Raw genomic sequence first — 24,688 nt, 5'->3', positions numbered from 1 at the left:
ACGGCTCTCGACGACCACCTTGGGAAACCGAAGCTCTCGTTGAGGCGGCTGCTCCGCGTGCTTACATAAGATCGGAAATATTTGTCGTACTCTCCGAGAGGGAACTTGTCCTTTAAAGACCCGGAACAAAGTCAAGAGTAATTTAAGATTCAGGAGCCTCGTTCTGGGTCGGCTTCTCTCCTAATTTCATTGACACGAGGAGTCGGAGGTCAGACGGAGCTAACAAGACACATTCCCCTCAAGAGTTCCTCCTGGGGTTTTTTTTTTTTTGTTGTGTGTGTTTTTTTTCGTGTGTGCTCGTCTTTGAGAAAGTAAGTGCGAGTGTCGAACTTAACCAACTGCTGAGCTCCCCTCATTAATCACACAGAAAGCAGAGGAACCAGTGGGAGCTGTCCTACATCCCAGGGACACACACACACACACACACACACACACACACAGACTCCATCCTTAAAATAACTGGGACCATCATAAATAACAGCATGAAGTCCTTTTTTTTAAATAAGGCTGCAGCATTACTCAACAGGGCTCGATACGGCTAAAAGAAGAGCAATGGGAGACGGCAGGAAGGCCGAGAGGTGGTGAGACGGTGAAGATGCACGAGCTGCCGAACGGACATCAGTGATTATTTGATCCCGCGTCTATGTTAATGGCCCGAGGGGGTTACGCAGCGTTATGCGGGGGCTTAAATCTGACGTTACGCGATGACAGACGAGTATGGAGGGCACACAGGGTGCCAGGCCCGCGATTGCCGGGCCGGCGTTCAGAGCCAATCCAGCCAAAAGCTGCAGACGCGAGCAGGTCCAGATTCGCCGCGGCACGATTCAATCAGAGCCCTTTTTAAAGAACAGAGAGTGTTCGTGAAAGCGAAAATGTCACCTGAGACGATCTAGTTTCATTTTCCTAAAATTGGACCACATGCGCAGATATTCAGCATGACTAATCAATGTTGCGGCGTTACATAATCGGATCTCTATTAGCTCCAAATTTGGTGGTCTCAGGGTGAGACCGTGCCGATGAAACTCTCTAAATCCAGGCTGAAAATGTCAAAAATGCAGTCATCAGACCCAGGCTCTTTAAAACGGTTCTTTTTTATGAAAGCCTCTGGAAATGTTTCATGTTTTATTTATACTGTGATATATATTTTTGATCCAACACATTATTGTCTTTACTTCCTCTGCGCTGACGTACTTTGCTGATATTCTCAATTTATCTTCCTGATCTTGTTTATTTTCTCTTGTACAACACTTCGTAACATTAAAACGGCTTTTGAAATAAATGTGTTTTTATAATGGTGATAAAATAAAGAGGGTCATGCCGTCACGTCACTGAGTGTGTGTGGTACCAGACAAGTGTGAGAGTTCAGAAACCATGGAGTTAGAAAGCAGCCGGGGTAAACACTGAACTGTTTGGCAGGTTGTTTGGAGGGAGTGGATGCCTTCCCAATAAGATATTTTTTTGGAGAAGGTTCAGAAATGTTTCCGTGTGACAACAAACGCTAAATCCGACAGGACCAGACGGGGACAAAGCTTAAATGTTTCCTCTGCACTTGTATTAAGATGTTAAAATAGTCGAACATGTGTCCAAACTCCTTAAAAGGGCTCCCACTTCTTCCTCATTTAAATACCAGAATATATGAATGTGCAAATATTGTTCATTTCAGAAGATGTCTCGTCCTTCACCGTGAAGTCCATTCTCAGTGTCACGATCTAAACCCTCGAATTAGTCAATTAAAAAAAAAATTGTTAGACTTGCATCTCGCACCAACAGTTTGTTGGTTTTACGCCATGACAACTCTCTATTTTGGCATTTTCAGAGTTAATCTTCTTTACTAATTTTCATACTTTCTGTGAGACAAGACCGAGGTGTGGGTAGCTGGTCAGCCAACATCTCTGCGTCACAGCACAAAGATGTCTTTGAAGAAGTATCAAGGTTTTCTTCCCACTCTGTTGATAATGTTTGTTCATTTGTTGAATGTTTTCAACTACATCCAACACTTTAAACCATCCATTAGTAAGAAAAGTTGATTTTTTTAGTTCTCAACCATTCAGATAATGACGGTTAGGGATTGTAGGACGGGTCAGACGCTCTCTCATAGCGTCAGTTTTGGGGAGTGGAGTTTGGAGTGAGACCGAAATTGCCTTTTCTTACAAATAGGACATAAAGCAAGTTCCGAGTTCAAAAGTTCTATAAATGAGGCCCCAGTGTTTGCTTCCAAATTGGCTCGGAAGTCCGCCTCCTAAAAATCAGACTTTCAACGAGCACAGCAGAAATGTAAACTTTCAGCGCCTAATTAAAGTGAAAGCAGCCTTCTAGTGCTCAAACACTCAGCTGCGGGAGCAAGAGGGAAAAATAAACGAGTCGAGAGAGACAAACCAGTGCTGAAATAGTATTTTTATTAAATACTTTCAAGATCCAAGTTTCGAAGAATAACAAAGCTATGATGAAGACCAACTAACACTCAGACAAACACTTGATAGTCGTCAATTCATGGTTGTATTTCATTGTACATCATGATCATGCAAAAAAACTCCAGCATCCATGTGAAGGCTGGGGGAGAAAGCGCAGCCCAATAGTATATCATTACAACGCAGGGAAAACGCTAACATCGAGGGCCTCATACCAAGCTACGGCTCCTGAATCCTTTTTTTAAAAATTTTGCATTTTTTTGTATTTTTCATGTCACCTATTCAACATTCTGGATGGAGGAAAATTCTTATTTCAAAAGATGCAAATATCATATATTAACACTAGCTCCATCCTTATTCAGGTAGGTACATGGTAGAAATGCGTAACTGAAACATGCATATAACTAGGTCTCCCGCTCTGGTTCAACAGTGCAGGTCACAGAAAACCTGCACACCCACACCGACTCGTTCTCTCTCGCTCTCTCTCTCTCTGGCTTCTTCAAAAACTCCTCTCGACTGAGCAGGCACGATTTTTAAAACCACCGAGGGTAGATTACATTAATAAATAATTTAGTCCCTATCAATCTGTGATCGCTCAATCTGTAAAAATTTGTGTTGTCTTCCTCCCTCTATTTCCCTTTTTATCTTCTTCTTCTTCTTCTTCTTCGTCTTCTGTGTGCGAGGGAGAGTGCAGAACTCCAGCTTGGCAGATCGGCAAAAATTTACCAAAACGACAAGTTTAACAGGAACGGCGACGACGACAAAAAAACTCAAAACCAGTAACACACGGGAACAGAGAAACAACAGAGAGAGGTACAAATAAACATCTCGAGAGCAGGTACACGGGAGGAGGAGGAGGAGGGTGGAGGTTGGGGGGTGGGCGGAGGAGGAGGAGGGGGAGAGGATATCGGGTGGGTTTTTTTTTTAAGATTCGACTGTCGCGGATGGATGGAGACAATTAAGCAGCACAGCAAGGGTGGCACCGTGGTCACACAGCAGTGGTGCAGATATGTTACAAAGCTGAAACACACCACCAGGCGTGTGTGTGTGTGTGTGTGTGTGTGAGTGCATATGATATGAAGAGATGGCTCACAGCATTGTGGGATCAGGAGTTAAGGACACTATGATGGAGGTCGTTTTAAAAAGTCTCGTTGGGCAGAAGGGTTTGATTATTTTCAACCTGTTATTTCTCTTTAATTCCCCCGTCTTTAAAAACAGTCTTATGGCCACGGGACTCGAGCGTGTGTGTGTGTGTGTGTGTTTGTGATCATCGTGAATCGTCAACAGCTACCGATATTTTTAAGGAAGTATTTCAAGGAGAATTAACGCGAATCGTTGAGGAAAAATGTTGCTTTTCTAAACTAGAACGGGGTCACAGAGGTTTCATGCCCAGATGCACAGGATGAGTGTCTCTTAGATACATGTACATATATTACACTTTTCTACATATATCTATACATACACTGTATTTACACAGTGATTATAAACAAACCAGGCCCTTGCAGAAAGCAGAGAAAAAAGGAGGAGGGGTACGAGGGAATGGTTTAAGAAGAGAGAAAAAAGGGGGGAGGGGTCAGGGATGGGGGTGAACGGGGGAGAGGCGGCGGGCAAACATGCAAAACGCAGACGCCTTCCCCGGACCGCCATCTCCCTCCACTGCATACAGACACAACAGAACGTGTTAACACGCGCAGGTTAGCTTTAAACTTGCACAATAAAATCCCTCTTTTTTTAAAAACTCAGCTGCTTTAAAAAGGAGCCTTGATTATAGGATCAGTCAGACAAAAAAAATATATAATAATAATAATAATAATAATAATAATAATAATAATAATAATAAAGACAAAAAAATAAAATAAAATAAAATAAAATAAAAAAAGAGGCTCCGGTTATTCACAGGAAGGGAACAGGACGCTCAAAACACAACAAAAACATTTAACCTCAGATCAGACGCCCACCCCGCCCCGAATCCCACCACGACACGATTTTTCTGCTCGGTCGAAGAAAAACAAAAACAAAAAACAAGCACACAAACGAAAACACATAAACACATAAAAAGCCTAAAGTTCTACACTTTGGTGCTTCATGTTTTTGATATCAAGTTTCTCTCGTCATCAAGTTCTCTGACTGAGCCCACTTGACTTTTTTTTTCCCCCCTCGAGAATTCAGTTGTGGGGTGGGAATACCTCCCTACGTCTTCACACCAACGCCCCGGGTAACGAGCACAACACTTTCAACCCGGGTTTAATCCCTAGAATACCAACGGAAAAAAAAAAAAAAAGAAAAAGAAAAAAAAAGAAAAAAAAAAGTGTCCAAAATCTCAGCTGCTTTAACCTCACACTCCCTTCTGTTCCTCCCTTATTTAGATAGTGAATATAAATGCTTGGTTGGGTTTTGGTGGTTTCTGGTACATCTAGTCATAATTTACACAGCATATTCATAACTCATACTCATAAACTGTCACAAGTTCAACTGTAAATCCTCTCCTCACGCAGGACGTCTCATCTCGCGCGGGCAGAAAAAAGATGGCTGCCAGGGGAGGGATAGAGGGCAAAGACGCGCCCTCCAATCAGGCGCCAGATGCATGCATCATCCCATGGGGGCGGTGTCTTGTGTTCAGCCGGCCCCCAGCAGGTCAAAGGGGGGACAGGATTGGTTGGTATCGTGGAGAGGGATGCGATCTCGCCCGGCCGGGCTCCTGGCACTAGCCAATCCACGCAGAGGACGTGCCTCCGAAACACGCTCGCTGAAAAAACTGCCCCCCAAAACACACACTCCAGTAGACTGGAGGCTCAGGACCACTGGGGGGAGAGAGGAGACGGACATTAGGCTTCATTTCGAAAGATGCTTCACTAAAAATGTCTGAAGTTATTAAAGAATAATTCTGGTTTATTACTGGATCTTATGTTTGTAGTTTGGCCTTTGTGTGATCAAGTCCAGTGTGGAAGGAACACGAGCAGTCAGGCATTCAGACAGCTTTTTAAAAAAAATATTCGTTTGGCTTTTTAAGTAGCATTCAGCAGAAAGCTGACAGGAAATGAGGACAGAGCGGGGCGGTGGCAGAGGTCCCCAGCTGGACTTCATTGGGGAGCTTTACGATTACATGGCAGATTTAACCTCCAGGGCCACCAGCATGTCCTCAGACAGGTTGTTTAAAGAAAACCTCAAAATTAGCAAAACTTATTCAGAGGAGAAAATGCAAAGAGCAAAGTTTTCATCGGTCACAGTTTACTGACCGACTTTAGAACTTAGTTAATGAATTTAACTGACCGCTTTTAGCATACTCGCGGAACAGATGCACAAATATATCAGCAAATATTTGCCTTGTTGACTGTTTTCTGCAAATATGATGACATTCATTGATGGCAGCGGGTTATCCTCTGTTGTGTCGCATCAATTTGGCGTACGAACACTTTTGAACTACAGGCTCTCAGCATCCCTGCCGTCAGTTTGTAAGGCTACACAAGTACTGAAATGTTCTTATTATTGAGTAGGTAGTTGTACAGCAGGTTGAAAAGGCTTTTGAAGTTGAACTTAGTAAGAGAAAAAAAAAAATCTTTTACATTATGAAAGAAGGTTCAATTAAAGGCTGCTTCATAATATATTATATGATCAAATGTGTGCACAGTGTTATGGCGAAGATTTATTTTTTTCCAGGATACGAAAGGGGGAAAAGAATAACAAGCACACAATAAATAACGAAACACAACCGATCAGCATCGACTACTGCAAAATAGTTATTTTAAACATTAGTGTCAGATATCAAAATTAGCTACTTCATACATGTGTGATACCATCTGTGTGTGTGTGTGTGTGTTTGCGTACCTGATCACTGTAGTGGTGCAGCAGGTGCTCCTGAGCAGTGGAAGTGAACATTGAGCCACTTGCCATCGCGACGATGCCACACCCTGGTCTCCTCCGATTGGCTGGAACGAGGGCGGCCCGTGGTGTCCACAAACTGTGTGAGCCGAATGTAGGCAACGCACGCGGCGTCCTCGCCGATCAGGTGCACGTGTGGGTTGAGCAGGGTGGTGTGCACGGGCTTGCTGTTCTTGCTCAGCACTGAACAAAACAAACGGAGACAGACAATGAAATGTATCCTTGAATACCAGATAGACCAGTGGATTTTGAGTGTTTAACAGTTTTATTAAGTTATTTTGCTTCTTTTTGGGATGTTAAAGGGCACCTCCACCCATTTTACACATTAAAGTGTGTTTACAGATGTAGGTGAGTACTACGTCATGTGTGAAAAAAGTAGTATAAGCTTTTTGTAGCTCCAGACAAAGCTGCATGTAATCTGATAAATCGCTGCCAGTGATGTCTCTCATTGGCCAAGTTGCATTGTGGGTATCCAGGTTTTCATAAGCAGCATTGTACTCCTATAACACTGTTGGACCCATTATGGACAACAAATGATCAAAATCGATACAGCAGAATCAGAAGTCGCCTTTTTTAAATTTCACTTGGTCTTCCTCCTTTTTAAAACCCGCCGCCTACATTACCCACAATCCAACTTGTTGGTTACAGGATTTCAAATTATTTAGTAGTATCTGGTCGAGTAATCAGATTATTGTTGCACCAGACCAGGACATTTCAGATGCTGTCAAGGAAAAAAAGAACAAATTTCCTTCCCCCAAAATGACCACCCTCTGTTGTGAACCTGACTCTGAGTGAAAGCTTCACTTGGCTGTTGTTCAGGCAGATTAAAATAGACAGATGCGTTGTGTGTCTACAAGAGGAGACTCACAGTTTTCAAAGTAGAACTTGTGAAAGTCCATGCCCTCCACCAGGTTCCCCAGGGCCTCGGGTTCAAAAGAGGTGAGTCCGGGATCGCAAATCCTCCTGAGAAAGAAAAGGAGACGGGTGAGAAAGCAGAGACATTAGAGCAGAGAAACACAAGTCTTGAGAAAGCTTGAGAGAGAGACCTAAAAAAGAACTGCGAAGAATGCTGTTGGAACATTACATAAATTCACCCACTGCTTTTCATTATACTCGTGCAGTCGTACTCACGTGTAGGCCTCGAAATCTCCATTGTTGATCGCTTCAATCAGCTGCTCTGTTATCTTGATGATCTCCTGTTTACGAGCTACAGAGAGAGCAGCAGAGAGAAGAGACGGACAGATGGTAAATGGTGAGAGATCTGTTAGAAGCCGAGACAACAATTAACTATGTGGTGGTTTTGCTTGATGACATTTTCTCTCTCTGCTCTCTCCTCTGTGGCTACAAGCTCCACGCTCGTCTCTATCATCATCATCATCATCATCATACGATCTGAAGCAGCTTCGTCGCTGCGACTCTACCCCTCATCACTATCCGTCGCTCTCATTCTCACCTTCTGTGCAGTACAAAAACTGACTGAACACTCGACTGTGTGAGAAAACACTGTCACCAAAACAAAACACAGTCAAATTCTGCTTGTAAACACCATAAGCTTAGTTCCAAACAAGAAATATGAACTCGAGCTCCATTTACAACTGAGCAGACTTGTTGACAGGTTTTCACCACTGAGGAAGACTACCAGACGCTACTGAGAGCTCCAGAAAAAAGATAATCAGCAGCCTTGAGATAAGATATATAGCTCATAAACTTACTCTTGCAACACATCGCTTTCAAGGCTACAGTCATTTTTTTAAAAAACAGCCTTAATGGCTGCCTCCAACCAGGTTAACAAATAAGTGAATAAATAAACAAATCAACAGGATTTTAATAACGTCAATAGAGACAATGTTAGTCCTAAACTACTGTCTCCCCTCCTAACAAAACCACAGTCCTGCAACAATAGTCTCACTAACCCTGGACAATTCAAGACACTGATCTGAAATCACTTAACCTCAGTGAGCAACTGTTTTAATTGAATATATCGTTTTAACGCTGCAGATTTATGAGCATCTTGACATGATTGCAAACGAGGGAAACTTCAATGATTTTAGAAGCTTAAATAAAAGGTTTGAAAAAAGGGAAAAGAAAGTAATTAGTATTCTGAATACCTGTAACTTTTCAACACATACATCTTAAAAGGGTTAGTTTGTTACTTTCGTGACTTTGGTGTTTTAAAATTCACACATTAACACAAGCGGACGAAACAAGCGGGCAGAAAATTCCTGAGTTCTGTGAGGTCAAATTAGTGTTAGTGAATTAGTCAATGGAGTTTGGTGGATTTTAATAAAAGCTAGGTAACGGCATGTGCTGGCAAAACAAAAACATCTTACTGCTTATTAGAAAGGTCTCTCTCTGGAGGGATTCTTTATGTTTTGTTTTCAGACATTTAACATCTAAGCCTGTCCACAAGGACTGCTGGAGCCCGTTTTGCAACTGCTAGCCGAGGTGATCTACTGCACCGACTCCAAAACTTTACTCATTTAAACACATCCAACTATGTAAACATAGGGCTCAGGTTTGAAAATACCAGGATTCATTTTTAAAACATCCGTGAAACCACATGTGAAGCTGCATTACATTAAATACTCAGTAGAGCATTGAATGTGTATTCATCTGCAGCTGAAAACATCGAATGCACCATTTAGTCCCGTTTCAGCAATGTTTGATGAAAAACTACGATGCCCAAATGTTTGAGGAAATAAACACAAACTTCACTCCTGCAACTACTTTATCTAATATCTAATATTAAGATTTACTTCTTTAGTAACTGGAAAGTATTGATACCATCTATAACATTGATGTATTTGGTCCTTCATGCCATTTTTTATTTACCTGCAGCCAATGTTATGGAACCCTGCAACTAAGTACTATTAGTCTGACAGCATGTGGAGGTATTCGCCTCATTTCAACTCTTAAAACTGGAGAAAACTCACCAGAAAGAAGAGTCTGGAACCTGACTGAATGACTGAGATGCAAGCTTTTAAGTGTGAGACAGCTTCAGTGAGTAGACAGCAGGGAAAAGCTGAGGTCAAGTTAGTCAAGACTGTGTCCTTACTCTGCTTAGTGTTGTTTATAGCAGCGACAGTGTTGCTCCCTAGTGGAGCGGCAGGCATGGAGGACTGTGAGAGCTCAGAGTCAGGGCAGGAGCTGTTGCCTGTGCTGTTCCATGCCATGCGCTTTACGTCATGCGGTGGAACTGAAACACACAACGGGGTGGTCAACAAAACACAAAACAACGTGGATGGATGACAAGGGTGACAGAAACGTACATGTGAGCATCCCAAAACACACAGACAGCATGCAGTAAAATTAAAAACTGAATGAGAACAAAGCTGACGTGGGTTAGAAATCAGTAAAATAAGTAATAAATGAAGGACACTCAAAAGTTAGTGCGGGTTTAGTTCATGCAGGGTTCGTACAGCTTATTAAGAGGAAAACTCTTGTAGAGGTCGACTGATAAAATCGGTTTGGTTGATTAGTCTCGTCAATGTTTCTTCAAACTATCATTAACGGCAGATGATCATCAATGGATCAGTGAATGTCCAGTAATATTGTCTATACCTGGTTTTAAAGGTTGTATTACAGTCAATCGATTCACTTTCTGAACTCAGACTGTTCTACTTTATTTAAAACTTGCCTTATCCCACGCTGTCAATAAATCAACATTACTATATTATGATGTCGCAGTGAAGTTGACCTTTGACCTTTCGGATATAAATGTCAAAACTTCTTTGTAGCATCTGATTAATTGGCTGATCAACTTTTCCCTGCTCCAAAATATTGTTGTTAAATCTGCCTTTAAAAAGGTGCAATATGTGGCTCTGGGGAAGAAATGTTAACCAGTGTAAGTACTAAACAAAGTAAATAAACTGACCTTAAAGGACAACACAAAATATTAAAATTCTGAGTCTGAATTTCTTAAATTTCTCTAAAACTACACTGTGCCCTTACAAATCCACTCAGTCAACCTCTTCTTTCAAGGTATCTAAACATGAAACTGTCAAAGCCTTTATGACCAAATCTAAATTGTTTATATAAATTTAATTGTGAAAAATCTAGTTTAAAAAAAATCAATGTATATTGTCACTTTTGTTCTGGTTTGTAAGTTTAATCATGATTATTTAATTCTTGTTCATTTTGAAGCCAGGAGACAAACAAGAAAGACGGCGAGAGTTTCATTTCAAATATCAAAACATTTTTGTTTTAAATGAGTGATTATGTAGATGAAACACCAGATTATACTCTGTACGAACCCCGTCTATGACAAGCATGCAGATGTGCAACATGAGGAGGGGATGGCAGCTCTGATCATGATGCTGTGTGATGTGGAAGTCATTTAACTGCCCGCTCTGCTCACATCTACTCTACTCTAATGTGCACATACATTAATAAAGCTTCGCCTGATGAGCTGCAGCACCCAGCAAAGAGAGGATCGAAGACATTGTTTGCTATTAGCTTGTGTTATGCCTGTGTGAGGGGAACTAAGCATGTTCAGGAAGGAAGGAAGGAAGGAAGGAAGGAAGGAAGGAAGGTGAGAGTGGATAAAAGATGCAGGAGAGGAGTTAAGAGGACGAGAGGGGAAAGAGATCCGTCCGTCCTGTAAGTGCAGGTGTGTATGGCGCGAGAGCAGGAAGTGAGGACGAGAGGTCGAGGGAGATTAGAGTGGGCGAGATTTGAAAGGGGGACGAGGTGAGATAACGATGTAGCGGAGAATGGCGTATTAGAGAGAGATGGAGAATAAATTAAAAGATTAAAGTACGTGACAGAGGAGAGGAGCATGGAGGAGACAATGTGAGGACAAAGAGAAACCTGATGCTCTATGGCGTGTGTGCACGGACTCCGGGAAAGTCAGACAGGCAAGCAGGGCCTGTCAGACTTGGAGGCCGGTTTAGGACACCCAGCTGCAAGGTAAGCAAGGCTTCCTCCAGCTGGTGCTGTCACATTAGGAGGACAAGGGGATAGATGCACCAAGAAACACACACACACACACACACTCAGACACTCACACATTTCAGGGTTCCCACAGTGGCCCTGATGAACAATTCCACAACTTTTCTTTTTTTTCCTCTTTAAATGACTTTCTATAATTAGGTCAAAGTGCCTATGTGACCTAAAAAAAGAAAAAAAAAAAAGCCCCTGCTGTTGTTTTTTTCTTTAAGTTTCTTTAGAGTTCAGTGAAGTTAAATTCAGGTAGTAAAGCAGTTAAAAAGTGTTGCTCTCAAGAAGTGAGCCCACAGTGTAGAGTGTAATGGATGTACACAGCAGGAAACGACCTTCTGCAATCAGTTTGTGAGAAGGAATAAGTCGGGTAATGCATCCCGATAAAGGAACATTCCACTTCATAACAACTTGGGTCTCATTAACGGTCAGACAATCATATCAATGGAGACAGGGGATTTATTGATCCACCTTTATTGAGCAGATCGCTTTTAAAGGAGCATGAGTGATGAAACACATTAAATAATTATAGTTCTATCATCTTTAGCATTACTAACATTCATAAAGGCGAGCAGCTGGTTCAGAATTTAGTGCCACAGCAGTCCATGACCTAATTTTAGCGTACAATGACCTTCATGAAGTCACGTGCAGATTTATATTTAGGAAAATCAACATTTGGTGTTGGCAGATTGTTGTATCCTTATGCAGGAATTTACTTCTGAAGTGTCATTATCACACCAACAGATCAAGGTTTCTGTTACCCAGTAATTGCGGTGAATTATACCAGAAGTATCTATTTAAGTCTCTTTAACCCTCTGATCGCCAATTTTTTCTTATTTTTGGTTTGCTTTTTGTGTAATAACACTTGAAAGCATCAACTCTTTTTCAGGACAACCTGGGCAATCAGAATATGCATGCTGCAATGATGTCACATGACTGAGTAAGTAATAAAATAAAATTACCTTAAAGACAGAAAAAAGGGGACATTTTTAAAATTCATAAGGAGTAAGGAGCAACCGTTTGCACCCATGAACGCCAGATTCTGCTCTAATCCTGAACTGATAGCTTTGAGTGGAGAGCTCAAGGTTGTTGTTTATTACTTGTGAGATTTAACGTTAGCTTTAGCCTCACTTTGGACTCTCTACTTCTCTGTAGCGGCAAGTTGAGGAGATGCATAACCTCCACTGTCAGTCGTATTGTTATCTTGCTGACTGGAGGGGAAATGTACTTCCCTTAATGAACGTACAGAGAAAAGAGGGGAAGAGACTTGACCGAAGTAATTGGAGTCTCTAGTGAGTGCTGAGTGCAGCCTAAGGCTGGACTGAATACAAACACGGTGTTTGAATGAGACTCAACAATCAACCACCTGTTTAGACTTTAAACTTGTTGATTGACACTCTGTAACAGATCATAATGACATCTACCTGCATGTTTTCCAAAATCGAGAAAGAACATTTTGTGTCCGTTTTCACCTTAATGTTTGGTTTACGTCAAACATGTGCGCCTCCTTGGGATGTTGGGCTTGTTTTCAGTGATTATCAGACCGATCTGAATCATATCCAAGTTATATGATCCAAGTTGTAATAAACTGGAATTTATATCCTTAGGATAAATCAAATCAATTCTAATATTAAGCAAGAGAAAAACTCTATGATGGTCCCTGTGTTTTCTCTCTCTCTCTCTTTTTTTTTTTTTTAAATTCAAAACAAAAACAATATTCCACAAATGCCAAAACCAGTGGGAACCCTCAAAAAGAGCTTGGTGGATCAGAGTGAGGGAGCTCAAAGATGTAAGACGTCATTGCCAGTGACTACAAAAAGCCAAGGTGGGAGTGGGGGGTGGGGCGGGTGGTTGGGTGGGTGGGGGTGTTAGGTCCTTGCCAGTGGCGACCGTATAGCTTCTGGTTGCCATGGTTAAAACTTACTGGCAGGTGAGCTTTGAGGTGAGGGCAGAAGTGGGGGCATCTCCTCTGTGGCGCTGCTCTGACTCAGCACCGAACTGTCCGCTAGAACACACACACGAAAAACGCAGCCGCACACACGATAAATACGAACGTACACACACCACAGGCACACAGTCAAGAGTGTGAGAGACACGTGTTGCATCTCGGCACACCTGCCAGTCACAACAGTCAAATTAAACACACTTCACTAGATGGGAGACAGAGAAAGAGAGAGCGGATAAGAACAGGAAATAGGGAAGAAAACACTTGAGTACCTTTCCTACCTTTCATTTCCTCCTCGTCGTTGGTGGCGTTGCTCTCTGTTGATCCCTGTGGAGCCCAGACAGACAATCAGAAACCGACTGAAATGAACACAGACAGCTTCTTTTCCAACAGGCCGAAGAGGGAAGCACTGTTTAAACGGGTACCACAAAAAAAAAACCCGCCAACACCCACCAACATCTGGTTTCTGTCTTCGACCAGAAAGGGTACAATCAGCGTTCATTAACGGGTCAAATGACTCTGGAGTAATCACAGTATTTATCAGTTTCAGCTTCAATCTGCAGTGATGGAAACATGACACCTGGGTGGACACGCTAATCTTCACCCCTTTTACGCTGAGATGATCAGTGATGAAGGTCGATTTTGGTGCTTTAAAATGTTTCTATTTTCTCTGACATTGGGTTTTAAACAGCGACTGGAGTGAAGAACAAAAAACAGGAAGGCAAAAACAAAAAAACTTTTTTTTACTGGCTGTCGGGAAGGAGACAATCACTTATTTCTAGAGGGTTTACTAGGATTTAAAAAACCTGCATATATGCGCTATTTTTGGTGTATAAATGCTAAGACAATATACGCATCTTACCTTGACTCCATCTGGAGGGTTGTGCACCACTGTGCTCTGAGATTCCTGCAGCACAGAACATTGCAGTTAGACCAAGACGTCATAATCCTGAACCAGTGCCTCTCAACTGGCTGTAAACTGGGCCCCATACCTCACCTCAGCAATGGACTCTATAACTTAACACATCTCCTTCCTAGCAGTAGGTTTGTCTTTAAAACTGTCAGCTACACTCATGGCTGGGATATATTCAGTCACACTAAACATTATTTTCATTAGTGATTAGTTTAGTAATAGTGAGAAATAGTGAGTAGATCATAAGAATTCCAGAATGTTCAAGCTGACATGTTAATGTGGCTTTTTTAGTCCAAAAAACAAAAAGGTATTTCAGTTTGCCATCACTGAAGATAGTTGCTTCATAATTTTCTGTAATTGATTTGTGCTGATGTCATTGTCTGCTGTCGTCAGAAATCATCATCAGAAAAACTTAATCAAAAGCCAACAAAACTACAGTATGTTTTTAATGCCAATTTCATCAGAAAGAGAGCAAAATCCCATTTTCTCACAGTCCCAGTTGCCTGAATCTAAGGCAAGACCTTTATATGTCTTGTTCTATCCAACCAGCAGTCCTAAACGCAGGCTCAAGCTACTATTAGCGGATGGATTAGATCGTTTCTAAATAAATTCCTTGACTTGAACTGTTAATTAGCTCCATAAAGGAATTCTGTTTTCAACCACGTCCGTTTGTTTGTTGGTTTGTTAGCAAGATTTCATAAAAACTACTGAAAAGCTCACCACAAAACCCATAAACTTTTGGCGTGCCATCAAGGTTTACATTGGGTTAGGGTTGGTTGAATTAAAGGCTGTTGGGCCTTGACAGAGGTATGCACTCTACCGAGAGCCATTCTTGTTTATCAAAATAGTTGATGGATCAATTCTTTTGTTGGGCGACTAATCCGTTAATTGTTTCTGCCCTAGTTTTATCCGCACTGAACATCAATAATATATGTGATGTATCTAACATTTTCCATAACATACAAAACCTACTGTTAAAATATTAATTTATATTCTGATACTAATTCCAGCCTCATCACCCAGGTCTACTTCAGGGTCCTGCACCACCAGTTGAGAAGCACCACCTTAACGATCAGACAGCGTATTATGTAGCCACACGAGAACAAGATGTTATATATAATGCATGCTAGTAAAGCGTCTTAAAATCTCAACATGCTAACACTGAATAAAAGCACAACGGTAAACATATGGCAGTATAGAAAGGATGTCAATGGTCTGAGTGAGAAAGATGGCTGGATGGGCTTAAAAAAAAATGTTGATGACAAAGTGAGATGTTAGGACAGATGGGTGCAAGGCCGTGCTGACTTCAGTGAGAAAGTTAGAGGGAGAGCTGGTTAAGCACGGGCGAAAAAAAGCAGATAACACAGAGGCCATTACATGATAAATCCTACTTAGATATCAGCAGCTGGAACTAACTGAACCAGGACTCTGCAGTTCTCTGTGCTGCCACTTTAGAGGAATATAATCCTAAAGACAAGTTCATGCTCCTTAGGAATCCAACAAAGGTGTACATGTGCTGCCTGAGATACAAAGTAATGATGAGCTTTTTTTTAATCGTTTCCAATAAGCTTTGATTCAGGAACACATGTGCAGCCTGGGGGGAGGATAAAACAGCTAAAATGGATGGGAACTGCCGGGGTAGGGGGTGTTACGGTGCAACACCTCCTGGATGGTAGATGAAGGATGACAAGCAGCAACTATGACGACGGAGGATGAGGCACAACGGGCTACTATGCAACTACTGGGGGGGTTGGGGGTGTTAAGAGGCGGGAACTGACACTCCGGCGGCCTACTGTACCATCTGGGCGTTGGTTGCCATGTTGGTGTCTTTCAGGGCATTGATGGCGCTCACTATACTGTTCTTACTGTTGTTGGTAGAAGGCTGGGACGAGAACGCAGACACTCAAAGTGAACACACACGCACACATACGTTACACACACAGATGCATTAGAATTATACGCCTTTCAGGGAATGGGGCTAATGTTGGTCGACGCTCCCAGGCTGTTGAGCGCTAACAGGGTAAATGAGAGGGTGAGTGCCACAGAATGGCCTCTAGATCATCCTTTTTACTGCCTCACTAACTCTCTATGCCTCCGCCACTTAACTGCACAGAGAGACCCCTGGGGCAGGGGAGAAAGACAGGGAGGCAGGGGGAGGAAGAGGAGAGGGAGAGAGAGGCTTAATAGCAGCAGAGAATGACGGAGACTGCTCGGAAGAAAGAGAGCAGCAACCCTCTGAGTGAGACTGACTAAAGGTGGAAGACTAAAACCAACACAGGAAAGAATTGGCTGATGAAGACACACAACACTAGCTGTGTTTCCATAAACATAATTTTATGCACATTTTGAGGTATTGCATAAGAAAATGTTGATGGAAACGGGATAACTGGAGAAAACTACATCAGTTTCACACAAGGGTTTTTATGCTTGCCTTTAGGTGTTTAGGTGAACATTAACTCAAATGCCTGATCAGCTTTTTCCACTCAAAGTGAAGAAGAAGCTTTCCTCTGTCAGCCTCCAATGGTTATTACCATAAAATTCCCATTCCCAGATTATTTTTAAACTTGGGCGATGTCCAAAATTGTATATATATATTGCAACACTGTCCTGCCAAAATATTGTGATAGACGATCCTGTCATCACTTGTTCACTTGGCGAGATGAGCTGAGCGAATTGTGCTGTATGATGGACTCTGAGGCAAAACTGCAAATTTGTATTGTTGTCCTGTTTATTTAACACCTGCTTACAGGAAAGATGGCATACTGCCTCTTTCAAATCCCTTGGCTTGTCATTTTTTCCCCTCTAAACCCAAAATACTACAAAGTCTGTGAGCTGGCCACCTTCTTAGAAACTATGTCCTCCATTTCTGTATGTTAAAGCACATGTCGCTACATCTGGCCAATAAACCTGCAGTCAACTCCAAAATATCAACACGCACTGCCCCAGCTGTCATGATAGCCCTTGTGCATTTTCTTTTTAAAATAAAAAAGCTCAGAAATGCCGTAACGGATGCTCGATATTTGATATTGTGAATAATATCGCATATGGAAGCAAATATCGCGATATTCGATAATATCCAATATCGGCTCGGAATTCGGAATTATTTCCCACATTTCTTTGTTGTTTTGAACCAGGGAGGTGAGCCCTAATGCTAAAATGGCTAAATCCCTGCTAAAGTAAATGTAGGAGCTGCTAGCTTGTTTAGGTTTATCCCATTAGTGAAATGGATAGCGTTAGGGTAACATGCCATTTTCAGTGTGGGTTGCTAGCCCGCACATTGTTGTTGTTTCCCATAGCAGGGTTTTAAATATGATAACATGGAGAATGACGCCTGAAACAGGCGCCTAATAACAGGCTTTCTACCAAGAGTCTACGTCTGGCTATTCAGCCTTAGTCGCCAACAATGGCTGATGTAAAGATGCCTAATTTGCAAATTTTTTTTGTTCTTTTTCACTCAAAAGTCTGCCTACAATGACCTTGACAATTTAAGGTGCAGTATGTAAGAGTTTTAGCTGATAACATTTAAACATCAACTACAACAGAAAGGGGAGAAATAACAGTTTTGACATTATCACGTCTGTGTATTGTGTGGCAGATATATCTACTAGAGTTAGCATGCTATCCAGTCAGTCCCATCCTGTCCCGGTCCAAAGCTCCTTTGCTAGCAGTGTAAAAGCCAACACTCCCCCAGTTGGCTCAACTCCCAGTATGGAACGCTAGCTGCATGGTGAATGGAGCTAGCCATCTAAATCAGCTACCATTAGCAGCAGTTACTCTAGCAATGTGCTGTCTCTTAACTGTTTAAAGCAAACATTTTTTTTCTAAACCCCTCCTTTTAATAGAAACACAACTAATGAGACCAGAACTGGATAAAGCCAGTTTCTCAAACTTGTGGATGGGATTCTGGGATCTGAAAACAGGCCACAAAATGTTAAGAAACCCTTGAGTTATAACATAATCCCCAATTAAAATGAATGCGAAATTTAAGCCAAAAAAGAAAAGAAAAAAGTCTTTAAACTGGATGAAGATTGCTCTTGTTATAATACGAGGAAGAGGACGTGAGCCCGAGAGAAACAGAAAGAAGAACAGAAAGTAAAAAAGGGGGTCATCAAATAGAGAAGGAGAGGACACAGCATGGGAGAACAAAGGAGGGCACAGAGGTGACAAGACAACCTTACCTTAGCAGAATCTGACTTCTTGTTGAGTAAACTTTTGCATGCTGAAAAAAAGGGTGGAGGAGGATAGAAAGGGAGAGAAACAGGTAGAGTTTAACTGTTGACGACAGCATCCACACAGCTCTTTTGCAGCTTTGAGAGAAAATCCGCAACTTGAGCAAGAAATCTGCAGCTTGTCACAATCTATGAAACCCAAATACCTGAGCCTTTATGACAGTAAGTCTAGATTGATGTCTGAGAATAACATGCATTTAATGGATTTGTTGTGCATTTTTTTTTCCCCTAGCTGTGCAAGTTGCTACACTCTGCAAAACCCATTCAACATCATAATCCATTCATTGCCATCTGGGGATAAAAGAGAAACCTGAGAGCAAAGTAAACTTCCTAAATCCATTTCCTGCCTGGAAGACCCCAGCAGATCTCAAAAGAGAGTGATGGTCAGACTCAAACTGCCGCCAGGACTGACTGTGATGAGCGAGGTTAATGTAAATCATTGATTTCTGTTCAGGGCCAAAGTCACTTTTCCCCTCAGTCTGAAGCTCTCACTGTCTGTTGTTTCCTTTTCTCTCGTTTTCTATGGACACACACACACACGGGTTGCAAAAATCTTATCTTGTGTTTCTTACCTTCCAATAAGAAATGGGAGAGGGGAAAGAGGGGGAGAGAGGGGAAGGTCGAAAGAGCATTTCAATACAAGAGAATGGAGATAAGGGCCACAGCATTTACAGCAGCAAACATATCAAGTGTCAACTCATGCTCCTTAATCTTGGCTGTTGCAGTTTCTATCTTGGCCCTGCCATGCAGCATCCAGAAGATAAAAAAATAAATAATAAAAGAACATTTTCATTCCACAACTAGGGAAAGGAGAGCTGATTGATTGCACTCTGAACTCATCTACATCTTCTACCAAACAGCCATCAGGGTGCTAATTACGACAGCATGGGACCACCACGTATAAATGCTCTCTAAACACGTCCATCCCTCCGGCTCCTAAAGAAATTCACCAATTTCGCATGTCAGCAGAGGCAGAGCCAAGAATGCCATTTAGTCCAATCTGGTTCAGGTGCTGGTTCAGAGCCAGTGCCAACTCTGGAACCATTTTTCCTGGTCAGGAGCCAGTTCATTGGCTGAAATGCAAAGAACTGGTTCTAGAGAGGCACCCACACTTTGCTGGTCTAGAAAAAAGAAAAGCTTATGTCAGGGGCTGGGGGATCGCAACCAACTTTTTAAAAACCAGAGCTAGTGTCGAGTGTTCGGACTTATCCATGGGAGAATAAACACTCTCGACAAATCAAAGCAACAGCGGCCTGAGTCCTAGTCATGTTTGGATGCCAATGTAACACTTTGCAATGCTTGAAAAGAGTCGACCATAGCTGTTAATGATAATGCTGGGAAATTGGAGAACAATACAGCAAATGAATGAGGAGTGGCTATGGTGGGTCTCACACGCGTGGTACAGCAAACCAGTTCACAGGTTGAAACAACTTTGAACCAGCACTAGCACCAGCCCAGGACCAGCACATGGATCACTTTGGTGGAAAGAGGGTAAAAGTGACCCACAGTGGGAGCGCTGCACCACTCGAGCAATATACCAGCCTGCAGGGAAGGACGGATTAGAAAGCATCTGACGTTGTATATCCGGAGAGCATTTTACAGAATGTAACCACACAGGACACCCACATGCGAAATGTAGCAAGGCAAACACCTTTCTAGAAATGCTTCAAACAGACACTTCTGTCACATTCTTGCTATATGTTCTTGAAAAAGGAAACTTCATGAGCAAACCACCAAGCCTTGCTTTAGCTGTACTCTACATAGATGTGCAAGGAAGCAGTTACAGAATAGCAAAAAAAACAACTAAAAAGTGCTGGGATAAGTGGACAGTGATGAGTGACATCATCAGAGGACCAAACGAAACCATGACAAAAAAAAAAAACAGCTAAGCAATAAATAAAACAGAAGAGAGTTGAGGAGTCCCATCCTTGTGTGTGATGATGTCACTCATGATATTCACGGAAACTTACAAACAGGCAACTTTGTCCAGTCTCAGTGAAGAAGCCCTGCATTCGGAGGGCTCTAGCTGACAATCAAACCACCACAAACACCCGGAATCTCAGCGCACCACTCACACATTCAAGTAAAATTCCCCTCCTCCCTTTAGGTTTCTCCAGTTTTACCTTTATCCTACCTATACAGATCCTAGCTACCTATAGATATTTAGGTACACTGTAGAGCAGAAATGATTCTCCCGTCTGAAAAAGGTAACAGAAAATCCAATCTGCTCTACACTGGCTGATCTACTGTACTCAATCCATGGAGCCACCATCGGAATCGTCGACCTTCACCACCCGCACCCACCCAGCAGGATGAGAGCTGAGACTGATATTAGTACTTCCAAAATAGTCCATCCCTCAGTATATAATGAGAGTGACTGGAATATTTCACTGGGCGACAGGTTTGTTGCCACGTTGGCTTGTGGCATTTCTTCGAAGGAGGCACAGAGACTTGTTTGGAAAGTACTAAAACAGACCTCAGGAGGGGGAGATGAGACGTGGGATGCCTTTTACCTCTGGGGGATTCATCAGGAAGGCTGCACAACGATGATGGTTTCAACAGTAGGCTCCGGTAGCGGCACCTCCCATCCGTCTCGGCCTAAACCTCTCCCCCTCTGCTCCTCAACATCCGCCTTTTCCATCCCCTTCCCATCAAACCCAGGTCGAACGATGGCAGCACGCCAACCCAGCTCTTGCCGGCCCCCTGCAGTGTCAGTTCCCGCCCCCAGGATACATGCCCCTCCTCATCCCCTGCCCCAGTCTGCCTTGTGCCTCCCCGCACATGGGGAGAACACTGGGGCGTGTGGGGTCAGGTGGAAGTCGGAATGGAGCTTGATAAAAGTGACGACAGAACTAATTTTGGAGATGAAATGGGGGTCGAGTCTGAATGGTGGTGAGGTGTTAATGTAAAAAGCACTCTGGAGCGCAGGTTGAATCGATTACCATTAAGTGATGCTGACGTATATGACTGTAGGCATAAAATGTGATATCTTTGCGTTACGGCAAAGACATAAAGACCCTTAATGAGACCCTTAATGTACATAATCTGTGTGAGTATGCATGCATGTGTGTGTGTGAGTGTTGATGAAGATGCTGGCAGAGGCTGCATGCATGAGTGTGAAGGTTGTAATCGGGTCCGACCCCTGTATAATGAACCAAAGAAGTAACTGTGTGTGGAGAGGATGGGCGTGTCTCTGGGACGTACCTTCCTGAGCCAGTGAGGCCGTGGAGGAGGCGGCAGCAGCAGAGTTGGTATGCTGCCGGCCCACTATTGGACAGAAATGCTACAGTTGGGAGGGGCTGTGCAAATTAGGCAGATCTATCTCACGCTGTTCAATCGTGGGCCTAGAAAATCACAGGCTGTGCTGGCTAGCCCAGACACATCACAAGGGCTGACAGGAATGGGCTGGAGCAAAAGACGTACACCCCTGTGGTTTCCTAGGCCCAGGGTTGAAATCATTAGCCATCGACTGACCAATTACTTAGAGGCTGAGAACAAGCCTTTCAACGAAAACAAGTCACTCTCAGTAGACTGAGGTAACAACACAGATTCTTAACAGTCACCTGGTTTTATAACACCACACTTGCCCCCAACATAAAATAAATCTCATAAAAGTCTAGGCTTCCCTCTCTCATACATGCAAACGCTCCAGTGGCAGCAGAAAAGAGGGACACAGTCAAACACACACACATACGCCCACACACAAACACACAGGGAGAGAGACATTAGCATGGACAAGGACGTAACTGGCACCCACATATAAAACATGACACAATATCACATATCAGAATGCAATGCACTTATAATGATCCACCATTATCGATACGTTTTATTTCTAGACTCGAAGGATCTTGAATGTTGTAAGCAAGCAAAATCCTGTGCACACACAAAAACATTGTTATTTTGAGGATGAGTGGGTGAGCGGTGTGTGTGTATGTGTATGTGTTTGTGTGTGTGGTGAGGGGGTTAAAAGAGGTGCAGAGGACTCTATCCACTCCTTCCTCCTCTCCCTCTGCATGTGCTGCGTGGGAGGGCTGAGGGCGAAGTGCACACCCACCTGAGAAGTTTCTGGACACCAGCATGGTGGTGAGAATGGCTCCCTGGAGGAGGAGAGGAAGGAGGAGAGAGAAATGAGGGGAGGTATAATGAGAGCAAGGAGGTTTGTTTTATTTAACAAGGTTTTTTTTTTTTTCTCCCTTCTTCAGGACTCGCTGCTCTGTATTCGTTTCTAAATGGGACAATAACATTTTTATCTTTCTGCTTTCATCACAGTGCGGCTAAATCCAGTCAAGGCTGGCGGTTTGTTTGTTCTCCGTCAAACAGCATCTAATTATTAAATAGAGGGAGATGAACCATTAATAGTCTTCGCGTCTCCACTTCCAATAACATGTTCTGGTATGCAAATGGATTTAAATGATGTGACAAAAAAGAACAACTGCTACATGATCCATTAGTTTGCATGTGCAGCTGTGAATGCAAACTACATCCACTAGAACTGGGTATCGCTTGAAATGTTTTAAAGGCTGCTGCTAACACAATGTTTCTGTGTCCATACAAAGACACTTCTCCAAATTAAAAAAGATTAATGAAAAAATGGAAAATGCTTTAACAATAGAGGCATTAAAAATGAGCACCTGAATGAAACTGCCTGATACTGGTAACATTTTAGTTAAATCAGGATCTAATGCATAAAAAAAACTGACCAGAAATTCAATACAAACTTTTAGTTCCTCACAGTATTTGGTATTCAACACTACAGTACCAAAAAGGAATTACTTAATTTGTATAGCACATCTAAAACCATAGTTTAAAAGGTGCTTTGACTGGTTAAAAGCAAAATGCAAAATGTAAATATAAATAAATATAAATGAGAAGAATAAAGCAGTACAGTAAGTCTTGAGGTTTAAAACATGGCTCAGGCTCAACAGCAATATAAGTTATAAAGATAAAGATTTCAATGATCACGCACCGAAGGACTGCACAGATCATAAAAGATATGCATAGGAGGCAGAGGCTAAGCAGGGTGAGTCGTTTCTTTAACGACAAATGGAGGGTGTCAAATCAATATTTAGGATAAGTACCTTGAGTTTTCGGCGAGCGTTGAACTTGCGGAGACACTCGACAGTTTCCTGTCTGTGCATCATGGAGGCCACTGTGGAACGGTGCTGCAGGAGGACAAAAAAAAAGAGAATTAAAAACATTAAAGTTTTCGTGTCAACCTGATTGCATTTTAGAAGAATAAGATTAAGGCTATTAGATAGTAGGTGTGTAATGATGTATTGTTTCGGGTCCTTTAATTCAATTTAATGACTGATGATGCAATATTATCAACGCAATGTGAAAGCGTTGGTCCACAGCATCATCTTTAAGATACACCTTTACTTTGAAATTCCCATGGCACCTCCTTCCTAAACAACAGTTCTAGTGCCAGGCAGGTAATGGCAAGCATCCAAAAGAAAGACGACAAGGATATTTACTCTCCCCCCAGGGGAAATATTTTGGATTTCGGACAAAAGATCTCACTCAGCCAGTCACTAGCTTGTTGTTCTGATATCAGCTGCATTGTTTCAACAATGTTAAGCTGAAAACTTGCATGTATATAGGACATGCAGTGACTTAAACCAGCAGTGAGTTAGAAAAAGTATAAATAATACATGTGATCCATTACGCAATGAGTAGAAGAAAAGTGCGCAAGCTGCTACACTTATTAATGCAATGTAAAATTCCATAAGCTCGAGCTAAAGATGGTGTCTAGCTCTGTCTCCTTGATATTTGTTATCGAGACAAATGTTATGCCTTTGTTAAAAGTTTTCATTAAGTCTTCCTTTATGTGTTCTTGGAGTCAATTCAAAATTAACAGGTTACAATCAATTATGCGTCGTTTTGTTCTTTTAAGGAGCAGAGAAGAAAGTGGCGTCAGCTTCTTCTATCACCTACCAACTGTTGACTGGGTACATGATATTGTCTCATACTATCACAGGTGACTCTATTCAATTAAGATGAAATCATATTGTGCAAGACTTTCTGATATTGGCAAACATCACTTAGCTGTCCAAAAAAATTGACTGTAATGAAACTGCTGATTTTAACCCAAAAAATATAATAATTCTTCATGTCTTGTTGACCGAGTGTCATTTGTATTTCTGATAATCTTCTTTAGGGGATACTTACGCAGACCCATGGGTGTTTGAGGGCCTGTTCGGCAGTGATTCTCTTGGCTGGGTTAATGGTCAACATCTGGTTGATCAGGTTCTTCGCCTCTGGAGTCACTGTGTCCCACTCTGGGGACGGGAACTGAGAAAAATGGAGGAACAAGTGGGTGTAACGGTTGGAAAGGAGCGAAGTAAATAAGCAAAGCGATTTGGAAACAATACAT

General features: G+C 42.3%; 1 protein-coding gene across 16 annotated transcripts in view; it reads right to left on the bottom strand.

Annotated features, from left to right (window-relative positions):
* Positions 1–2,376: 2,376 nt before the first annotated feature.
* LOC115571218 (calcium/calmodulin-dependent protein kinase type II subunit gamma) overlaps positions 2,377–24,688 on the bottom strand; it is a 42,475-nt gene continuing 20,163 nt past the window's right edge. Inside the window, exons 10-23 of one of the 16 annotated variants that reach the window (XM_030400432.1) lie at positions 24,484–24,606; positions 23,394–23,477; positions 22,370–22,412; positions 21,517–21,579; positions 18,262–18,302; positions 15,882–15,965; positions 14,033–14,077; positions 13,443–13,497; positions 13,150–13,230; positions 9,343–9,483; positions 7,419–7,494; positions 7,156–7,250; positions 6,234–6,470; positions 2,377–5,209 (exon numbers count right to left, since the gene is read on the bottom strand). In XM_030400432.1, the coding sequence (XP_030256292.1) occupies positions 6,238–6,470; positions 7,156–7,250; positions 7,419–7,494; positions 9,343–9,483; positions 13,150–13,230; positions 13,443–13,497; positions 14,033–14,077; positions 15,882–15,965; positions 18,262–18,302; positions 21,517–21,579; positions 22,370–22,412; positions 23,394–23,477; positions 24,484–24,606 (1,164 nt within the window). In that variant the 3' untranslated portion in view covers positions 2,377–5,209; positions 6,234–6,237. The remainder of the gene's footprint in view (positions 5,210–6,233; positions 6,471–7,155; positions 7,251–7,418; positions 7,495–9,342; positions 9,484–13,149; positions 13,231–13,442; positions 13,498–14,032; positions 14,078–15,881; positions 15,966–18,261; positions 18,303–21,516; positions 21,580–22,369; positions 22,413–23,393; positions 23,478–24,483; positions 24,607–24,688) is intronic. The other 15 variants (XM_030400433.1, XM_030400436.1, XM_030400437.1 and 12 more) reach the window with 15 other exon arrangements.

This window comes from Sparus aurata, chromosome 20, assembly GCF_900880675.1.
Source record: "Sparus aurata chromosome 20, fSpaAur1.1, whole genome shotgun sequence".
NCBI lineage: Eukaryota > Metazoa > Chordata > Actinopteri > Spariformes > Sparidae > Sparus > Sparus aurata.
Note: the sequence above shows the minus strand (reverse complement) of the source record. Positions and strands in the feature narration are given on the sequence as shown.